Below are 9861 nucleotides of genomic sequence, written 5' to 3'. Positions count from 1 at the left end.
AATTGGAAGGATAAGCTTCAATTTTGCACATCCAAAGCATCAGAAGCAATGTACATAACACTTCTCAGAGACAACAAAAGATAAATTGTTCAGTTCGCAAGCATAAGCTTCAGCTTTGCATATCCAAAGCATTATAAGCAAATTATATCACAGTTCATCTAAAGTCTTGCAACTACCAAAATGTTATCTTGTTGTCAACACCACCATTAGTTCTAAAGTCTTGCAACTACCAAAATGTTGCTTTGTTGCCAACACCACCATTAGTTAAAAAGTCTAGCTCTAAGTCAACAAAAGGCACTGCCAACGTTAGTTGTGCAAAGGTTAGTTGCGTCGATGGCCTGGTCACTGGTATTCCCACTGGAGTTGTCAGCACCACCATTTGTACCCAAATCATCATCACCAGTGTTGTCATCGGCGGCTTGGGGTTTCATATGAGATGAATTAGGTGTCCCCTACATAAGAGCACTAATTTAGACACACCAGGAGATAATCTGGATATGTTCCTTAGTTGGTAAAGTAATTGGATATCATAATTTCACAATGCGCAGATTGTTTCAGGAACCATGCAAAGTGGTAAGAGACATATAAGATACTAATCAGTCTACTACTTCTGAATCCTGGTCTTCACACGACCTTTTATCATCACTGTTGAGACTGAGAATATACACTAAGTATATGAGGATGTACAGTCCTGTAGTACAGGAATGGCACAAAGGTTAAAATTATTTCTTTAAAATCTTCTCATGGACAGGATTGACATTGTAGCTTAGGGTTGTGTGTCAATTTAATATAATATGAAAAAAATCAATCCCGAGCAAGCCTAGTACAAGAAAAATTTAGCTAATGGTTAAGCAAATAGGGTTTGCACAACATTAACTTGGCACGGATCCTTAAGAAAACAGAAATAGATCCAACCGCGCTGAGCATAAGTTTGGGTGCTTTAAGTTCTAAAGTCTCAAGGTTGCAATTGGGAAATGTAGTATGTTGAGAAGTCATGTGCAAAAACTTACATGTGGTTGGGAACTCGCTCCTTGGCGTAGCTCCGCTGGTAGTTCTTTTCCCATCTCCTTAAAAAGGGCCTATGAAAAAAATATGCAGAATTACAATAACTAGTTTTTTTAATCACCAATTTGGAATATGTGGACAAATTTAAAAGTACCACTAGGATTCGTTCATGCATATCAACTTTATGTTGCAGGTTCTCATTATGTCGCTGCAGGTTCTCATTATGTCGCTTCAGCTCTTCATTTTCTTGAACAGTTCGTTGATGTGCTGCTGAAGTTGACAGCCTCAATTTCTTTTCTCTAGCCGTTGAGATAACATCAGCCTTCTTGATTGCCTCACCTGCTATTGCTAGTCGCCCATGGGGAATGCCACCTAATGATTCATATAATATTTGCCCATCCAACTCTCGCTGCTCCCAATCATCAGGATGTGCGGCTCTAGCCAAATCAGAGTAATCATTCTAGAACACTAGCGATATTAACTTGTATAGATGCATGTTGAACAAGTACTTAGTGAAAAGAAGATAAGCAAGAACGTACGAAAGCTTTTTTTTGCCTTCCCGCTGAGGGTCGTGCTGGTGCTACCACTGCCATCCCAATTCTTGAGTCCAGATTTCATTGCAGCATGGACACTTGATTTTACAACCTTCGGCTACGCCAGGAAAAGAGAATGCATGGTCTAGAAATCGGTTGGTTTGTTCAAGCCATAGGTTAGAAGTAATTTCACCAAACTGCCAACCACTATACATCCATGTACGATCTGCCATTTAACAAATTCTGTGTTGAAAATGGAATATATCAACTATTTGATAATTTAAGCTGAAAAAGAGGAGCACATGACCAGAGGAGCTGAAAAAGAACACACGCACAGATCCAATGAATAAATACTGAAACACTTCCGTCCGGAAGAGATGCGACGGTGCACACAGCCGGGGAAAGAAACTGAGATGGAGAGAGCATGTAGTGGAGTTTCATAGCTAGGCACCTGGATGGGGAATGGCCGTGGTTGGAGGAGGATGGGGCGGCAACGGCGGCTAGAACGGTGACGACGACGGCTCGGACGAGGACGGCCATGTTCGATGCAGAGGCGACGGGTTGGTGGTCAACAACCCAAGGAATAGAGCAAGGGCGTAGATGAGAGGTTGGGGAGGCTACGGATTTGAGGAACAGCCGGCGGCGAGGGATTTGGGGTGCAACCGGCGGCGAGGGATTTGGGGTGCAGCCGGCGGCGAGGGATTTGGGGTCGCTAGGGATTGGGGTCGCTCTCGTTCTAGAAAGGACTCGGTGAGACTGGAAACCGATTTGGGGATTTTTCTTACCATAGGCTTTGACCACAGGTGCGACCTTGGGCCGAAATATTGGTAAGCAGCGGGACAATTTGGCGTGCATCGCGAATCCATGGCGCGAAATGGGCTAATCCTGTGGGCCGTGCGCGGACCGACAGCCATAGGGCTATTCCTGTGAGTTTCTTTGCTAGCGCACAGGTAAATGATACCCTTCCTGACGTGGAGGTTTGGGCCGACAGGATAAGCGATCTATCCCTGTGAGCCAGTGCGGGCCCGACAGGAAAATAAATGACGCACAGTAAAATTTCAGTTTCTGGTAGTGAAAATACTGATTTTAGCATGATAAACATACATAAATGCTTGTCCACTGAACTATTCAAAAACAAAGTTATACACATACCAAAACAACAAATCTTAACATCTCAAATTGTTGGAACATACAAACATGCCACATACATACATACATAAATACATACATACATAAGTTCCTACATACGTATGTACGCACATATATATGTACATACATGCATGCATACATACATACATACGAGTGGTTACATGCATACAGTTCTGAAGCGACCGACCCCTTAACCCTTTGTCTACTTCAGAATTTGTTCAATTTTCCATTGACGAGTAAGGCACTGTACTTATTTATTTTTTATTTCACACCGCTTTTCATAAGGAACACACGCCAGATGAGCATTTGCAGCAACCTTATGGATAGACCTCGATGACACCTCGATGGCCAAGTTTCTTGACAATCTTATAGTCGCTAAACCCTGCTTTCGTAAAGATCGTGCTCCACTCCTTTTCATCCCGTTGCCGTCCTCTGGTACATATGAACATCAGCATGTCCATCAAAAGTTCGGTTTCAGTTATTGTCTCTAGAGAAGATCCAAGCACTATGTCTATGATGATCACTTTTCCCCCCATTTCTCGGGAAGGTATGGCCTTCTTGCATTGAGCAAGGATTTTGATGCAATCCTCGTCGCTCCAAAAGTGTAGAACAAGCTGGAATGGAAAGAATCTATATTGTTTAAGCAATGGATAATGAGGGATATGGAAGTTATCGACATAATGTAATTATGCATAGGTATTGGTAGTCCAGCGGAAAACCAATACCGAAACAAGAAAAAATTGGTGCAATCCAAACTCTTAGTTCCCTTTGTCCTATGTGGTATGTTGTATGGAAGAGCAATTTTAAGATGCTCCCACTTACCTCCTTAGAGGCAAGAAGAATATTAATTACATTGGCAAAGGGTAAGTTTGTGTATAAAAATGCTCCAATTATAGCAATATGTTGGTTGTTTGTTAGAAAAAGGAAGGCTCCAACGAACTAAATTACCATTTGCTCTTCACTTGGTTACTACCATATGTATCCATAACACATAATTTCAAATCGCATGAATTTCATGTCATGTGTATTTTTAATTTTGGTTCATGTGTTATTAATCTAAGTATTTATATTCCACACATCAAATCTCATAAAAATATATTGCAACCGATTGCCGCAACTCTAGTTGGTTCATAGTATAAAGTCTATATTGTCTTTGTTTAGTCAAGGACATAGCTATTACCGCCTTCATTCCATCTTGTATAGAGCACTTTGGGAATTAACGGACCATATTAGTTTGGTTATATCTCAAAATTCCTTTGTATATCCATGCATGCCAAAAAGAAGAAAAATAAATATTAGAACATTAATTAAATGTGGAGAGGCGTCATATATATCGTCGTACCTTGAGCATGACGGCTTGAGCAGGTGGGACGGTATGGAAGAGGTCGCCAGCGACATAGTTAACAACACCATCACTCGGGACTTTGTCGATCACCTGTGGAAGGTCCAACACATTGCACTTGATATGCGGGTAGGCCTTGACGATGGCCCTGGCCGTCGTCCCGTCACCACCACAGCAGTCGGTGAGTGACTCCAGACCATTGAACAGCCCACGGCATTCCCGCACAACCGTGCCGATCCCCATATGGTCATGGGCGGCCAAGGCCTCATAGAAGAGCTTGTCGGTCTCATGATCGAGGAGCGTCATGCTCTCGTCGAAGGGCGCCGCCGCATGCACATGCTCAAATGGAGACGGCACTGGTAGCGCACGATCGTTCTTGAACCAATCGGCCAGTCCTAGACCTGACTCCATGTGGTACCGCGACGTCACGGCCAGCGGGAAGGCGGTCTGCCTAGCCTCGCCGTCGATGAGCACGCCGTCCACTAGGATGTAGGACAGCGGGGTGAGGCTGTAGATCCCGGCCTCGGTGCACGCCAGGGCGTCGGATTTGGCCAGCAGCCGCAAGACGCGGCTGAGAAACGGCTCCTTGGGTGGCGGAAGGGACAGCGCGGCCATCAGGTCGGGCAACGACGCGGTGCCGCCAAGGCGGTGGATCGCCGTCGGGATGCCGAGCTCGATGGCGCACCTGAGCGACATGGACGTGAGGTAGGTGAGGCTGTGGCGCTGCAGGTCAGCCTGCGCCTTAATCAGCTGGGCGTCGCTGGGGACTGTCATGTGAGCTGCCATTCTTGCTCTATCACTTTCCAGTCTCAGGGCTGTGTAGTGGGTGTACATTGCTCAGCTGGCTAAGAGGATTTATATAGCATGCGTTTGTGTTACTGCTAGCTAGTAGTACTACGCAGGCAGCAACTAACATGATTTAATATTTCGCTCGTGGAACCCGTGGAGGGCCATGCTTTTGTGGACATGTACGTCTTGCGTACACGCCTCGTGGGAGCACAGCCGGGAGCTGTTTCTTGCACGGAAGATGATACGACCAGGCCGGGCTCCTTACTGTTGGAATTAAAGGACGCGTCTACTTAACTTCTAACTACCTCCTACGACAGCAACTAATACGGATTTAAAATTTTCACTCGTGGAACTCGAGGTGGGCCATGCTTGCGTACACGGATCTGAGCAGAGCGGGACCTGTCTCTTGCAGGGAAGATGAGCGTCTTTTTTTTTTTTTGCGTGTGCAAACAAACTAGTACTATTAGCTTCAGAGCAGCACATATGTGGATTCATTACTAGTACTCCATCCAACCCATATTACTTGTCGCTCAATCGAATGTATCTAATGTATGGACCGGGGGAGTAGCTCAAACGAATTCATCACAGGAAAAATTACCTAGTTTACTGTAGGAGCAACTTTTTTTTTTTGAGGGAGTATCGTAGGAGCAACTATGCCTCACAAAAAGATCTGTTTTATGTGAGTGTCTAGCCCAGAGGAAAAATAATTTGGGCCCAGCCCGCCGTTGCACCACCGTGAAACGGGCTCTAGCGCCCGAAAAATCTTACTTCACGTGATTTTTTATCCTTTTGGGGCTTGAAAAAACGACATTGTTTGTTAAGGGGTACCCTTTACACAGATTACTCACACCTTGAGAGTTTCTACAAATGACAGCCTGCATGTGTGATACTTATCGTAACTTGAGAATTTTGGTGGCATATTTTCCCACGCAGGGAGATATGATTGGGTTTGTTTGTGCCTTTTTGTAGATTCAATTTTAAAAAGGCTTTATCTCTTTTACTGTGCATCCAAATCACGAACCATTTTCATTGTTGCACTACTATGGAAAAGCTTATAGACAGACACTTACTAGTAGCACGGGTTTATAACCCTCGCTACTGCTACTTACTAGTAGCGCGGGTTTTTATCCCCCGCTACTACTAAGTTGATAGTAGTAGCGCGGGTTTATAACCCTCGCTACTACTAAGTGGTCTCTACCGTGCCCCCCGGGGACATGCCATAGTAGTAGCGAGGGGTATAAAACCGCGCTACTACTATCAACTTAGTAGTAGCGCAGGTTTATACCCCTCGCTACTAGTAAGTACAAGGTAGGTGAAATCCTCATATCCTCGGCCGAATCCCTCCTTTCTCCCTCACTCTCCTCCCTCTCTCCATAGGCTCTCCCATGGTGCTGCACACCTCCTCCTCCATGGCGCCCAACGAGTTCACCTCCTCGCATCACGTGCCTCCTCCTCCATGGCGCCAAAAGAGGGAGGCCACCTCGCGCCGCCGGCGTCCTGGAGCTCGCCGGTCTTCCCCGCATCTCCATGCCACCATGTCGGACTACCTCATCACCGGTGACGAGCCCCGATGCGCCCTCCATCTCATTCCTTTCTTACTTGTTTCTCTTTTCCCTCTCCATGTCCCTCCGATTTTACTCACCTCCCATGCCCATGCCTACGCAGGTCGTCGACATGGCCAACGAGGAGCTCTCTGCCTTGGCCGTGAAGAGGACCCTCACACCGTTGTCTTGCTCTCCTCTGCACTGGATCCGGTCCCTCTACAATAGCTGTCGCTGGATCTGGTCTCCGCTGCCCGTCCGGACCTCCGGTGATCCTTGTCATCCCTGGATCGAACCATTGACACCATTGACAGCACGCATGGGCTCGAGAATTTTTTTTGGTTTTGGAATTAATAGTAGTAGTGCGGGTCACAGACACGCGCTACAGATAGTTAGTAGTAGCGCGTGTCGAACCCGCGCTACTACTAACACACGTACTAGTAGCGCGGGATGCACCGCGCTACTCCTACTAGTTAGCTGTAGCGCCGTAGTAAGGGTGATGAGCAGGAAAAGGAGGGTTGGGAAAGTTGGTAGAAAAAATGACGAGAGATATCCACGAAAAACATTTAGCTTGAGATACTGGCAGAACAAACTGGCCGAGAAAAAGGGCGGCAAAATGTGAACGGGCCTGTAGCCTAGTGGTTGCAGCGATTTTAGTAGCACCCGAGGTCTTGGGTTCGACTCCCGGTGGGAGCGGATTTAAACAGGCATGGGCAAAAATTTCTGGAATAAAAAGGACTGTGGGGCTGTTGCTCTACAGTAAATAGTCAAAAAAAAGGACGGCAAAATTGGGCGGGAGGGGTTCAAATGACTTAGTCATTTCGCGGTGTAACGTTAGGACAATTCATGTCCATCCATAACACGGATGACATGCTCAAACCATACCATGGAAAATGGCATGTTGTTAATTATGGTTTGGTGCAGTGATTATTAAGGGTCAGTGCATGTGAATAATGTGGTTAGTGTGATATTTTTTAAGGGGTGGTTAGTGTGATATTGATGCTCACTAATCTGCTTGATCAATTATTTGTTAATACCCGTATAAGCTATCATTATACTTGAAATAAGGGTTGTCTGATATGCCCATGATTCTTTAAGTAGCCAGAGCGTTATTGCATGTTAGATTATCTATAGTGGTTAGTTACTTAAGTATTGCAGTTTAATACATATAATTCACGTATGTTTGGCAGAACCATCAGGCCAGAAATAGCCCAATCCGTGCATGCGTCGCTCTTGCGGTGGCTCGGCCAGAACTCTAGCCGCCGTAGCTTCCCCGTGCCTCCTCCCCCTGGTGACGACCATTGGAGGATGCCATACGAGATGCCACAATGCAATGCCCCACCATGCAGGTCGACGCACCTTGGAAAACTATCAACGTCGTCCGAGACGACAGACCTGAGCTAGCGTTGCTGCCCCCCACGCTCCGCACAACCATTGTTTCGGATGAACATCCCGAGCTAGCGCCGCCGCCCCCGCATGTTGGGTTCACGCCCGTCCCCACGCTCCCCGCCGCTCTGGGCGACGAACTGGTCTCGCGGACGATGTGCTGCCCCAAGAGTGGGACCGGGCCTGGGCCAGTTTGGTGGGTTTTCAGCCGTCATCTTAGGCGAGGCTTCTATGGAGACTGGCGTGAACTCATCGAAAAATTAGTTATTATTTGATGTGAAAATAAATGGGTACAATAAAAAATGATTAATTATCAACGATTCAAGTCGCAACTAAAGGACTACAAAATCATCAAATGATGAACAAAGTTAAGGAAAATGAATTACAATGAATCACCAATCCGTTCATCATATGCTTGCATTTGCATAGAATAATAACTACTGGTTGATGAGATGGAGCAATGGGTCGACATCAACAAAGATTAAGTCACAGAGATGGTTTGGTTTTCTCCACGAAGAAGTGAGGCTGGTACTTGTGCACGGGGAGGCATTCAACATGATGAATGGGAGCTCAGTTGCGAGGCCGAGTCAATCGGTATGGTTCTTAATTAGGCCATTAGTAGGGAGGTGGAGCAGAAGAACAAAACATTGATGTGACAAGTAGGGTTAGCTCCTCCTCCTCCTCCTCATCGTCCACTTACAACATGGATGTCGATGTGTCCTTCAACTCGACGAGTAGAGCCTATGGAGTTTGGCCTTGCTTTTCTAGTTTTCTGGAGTACGAGAGAGTCATTGGCATAATGTACTCATGTTCACAAATTTAATGTTGTTTTATTATGCTTATAAATTTGGCCCCTCCACCTACCGCATTGCAGGAACGAGCCACAGATCCATCCTAAAGGGTGACCACCATGATGGGACGGGAACTCAAGATCCAGATCAGGGCTAGGCCGCCACCATCAGCGACAACTTTGCTAGGACCACCAACAACTGCTCACCCACATGGACATAGCACACTGCCAACACGTACTAATACGCTGCTCACCGGAGAGCCAAGATGTGTAGCCCGCATTCTAAGGTCACCACCCATGATTGGAAGACAATTCACTTGGGAGAACAGTCTTCCGGAACCGACATATGAGAAACTAGATCGCGTTTTAATGGATACCGATTGGGAATCAAAATTTCCTAAGGTGTTTGTTCGTGCTCTACCTCGTGTCGAGGCTATATCAGACCATGCACCCATTTTCCTAACTACTGGTTTGCCACGACCACAACATAGACGCAAGTTCAAGTTCGAACTTGGGTGGTTGCTTCGGGATGACTTCCATGACATGGTCAAGGAGGTGCAGGAGAAACCGGTGGCCGGTTCTACCCCAATACACAGATGGAATAACAAAATGTGTGCATTACGTAAATTCCTTGGTGGTTGGGCTAGGCATACGGTGGGCATCCTCAAAAAAGAGAAGTTTCGTCTTTCATCCTCAAAAAAGAGAAGCTTTGGCAGAGGTTTAGACCTCTATCTGAGTATGAAATTGAGATCAAGAATCATTCGAATGCACAGATAGCTGATAACCCACAAGTGTAGGGGATCGCAACAGTTTTTGATAAGTAAGAGTGTCGAAACCAACGAGGAGCTAAAGGTAGAATAAATATTCCGTCAAGTTCTATCGACCATCGATACAACTCTACGCACGCTTGACGTTCGCTTTACCTAGAACAAGTATGAAACTAGAAGTACTTTGTAGGTGTGATAGGATAGGTTTGCAAGATAATAAAGAACACGTAAATATAAACTAGGGGATGTTTATATAAAGAAGTAATAAAGTAAATATAGCGAGTGTGGAAAAGTGGTGGTAGGAGTTGTGGAATTGTCCCTAAGAAATTGACTATGTTACTAGACCGGTAATCACTATTGCAATTCTATTTGAGGGAGAGGCATAAGCTAACATACTTTCTCTGCTTGGATCATATGCACTTATGATTGGAACTCTAACAAGCATCCGCAACTACTAAAGATTCATTAAGGTAAAACCCAACCATATTATTAAAGCATCAAGTCCCTTTTATCCCATACGCAAACAACCTACTTACTCGGGTCTGTGCTTCTGTCACTC

The 9861-nt window shown here is 45.6% G+C and overlaps 2 protein-coding genes across 3 annotated transcripts; both read right to left on the bottom strand.

The window, feature by feature from the left end:
• Positions 1-2283, bottom strand: LOC123089556 (uncharacterized). 2 transcript variants are annotated; one of them, XR_006442319.1, is made up of 5 exons: positions 1990-2283; positions 1545-1781; positions 1160-1442; positions 1011-1079; positions 1-452 (listed from the first exon to the last, which is right to left on the bottom strand). XR_006442319.1 is itself a non-coding variant. In XM_044511205.1 (5 exons), the coding sequence occupies exons 2-5, from the start codon at positions 1596-1598 to the stop codon at positions 285-287; spliced, it is 597 nt and encodes a 198-aa protein (XP_044367140.1). In that variant the 5' UTR covers positions 1599-1781; positions 1990-2283; the 3' UTR covers positions 1-284. The 2 variants fall into 2 exon arrangements, 1 of the variants encoding a protein (XP_044367140.1); XM_044511205.1 differs by having other exon boundaries at positions 1160-1465.
• A 404-nt stretch (positions 2284-2687) lies between these two features.
• On the bottom strand, positions 2688-4878 carry LOC123093806 (probable O-methyltransferase 2). Its single transcript, XM_044515860.1, has 2 exons — positions 4030-4878; positions 2688-3301 (listed from the first exon to the last, which is right to left on the bottom strand). Exons 1-2 carry the CDS (start codon positions 4861-4863, stop codon positions 3005-3007), a joined length of 1131 nt encoding a protein of 376 aa, XP_044371795.1. The 5' UTR covers positions 4864-4878; the 3' UTR covers positions 2688-3004.
• Positions 4879-9861: the final 4983 nt, after the last annotated feature.

Source organism: Triticum aestivum, chromosome 4B (genome assembly GCF_018294505.1).
Source record: "Triticum aestivum cultivar Chinese Spring chromosome 4B, IWGSC CS RefSeq v2.1, whole genome shotgun sequence".
Lineage (NCBI taxonomy): Eukaryota > Viridiplantae > Streptophyta > Magnoliopsida > Poales > Poaceae > Triticum > Triticum aestivum.
Note: the sequence above shows the minus strand (reverse complement) of the source record. Positions and strands in the feature narration are given on the sequence as shown.

Coding starts and splice junctions, on each gene's coding strand:
- LOC123089556 (XM_044511205.1), bottom strand. CDS start 1,598: ATGGCAGTGGTAGCACCAGCACGACCCTCAGCGGGAAGGCAAAAAAAA. Junction 1,080..1,159: donor TGCATGAACGAATCCTAGTG/GTACTTTTAAAT, acceptor TTTTTTTCATAG/GCCCTTTTTAAGGAGATGGG. Junction 453..1,010: donor GAGCGAGTTCCCAACCACAT/GTAAGTTTTTGC, acceptor GCTCTTATGTAG/GGGACACCTAATTCATCTCA.
- LOC123093806 (XM_044515860.1), bottom strand. CDS start 4,863: ATGTACACCCACTACACAGCCCTGAGACTGGAAAGTGATAGAGCAAGA. Junction 3,302..4,029: donor CTCAAGCCGTCATGCTCAAG/GTACGACGATAT, acceptor TTTCCATTCCAG/CTTGTTCTACACTTTTGGAG.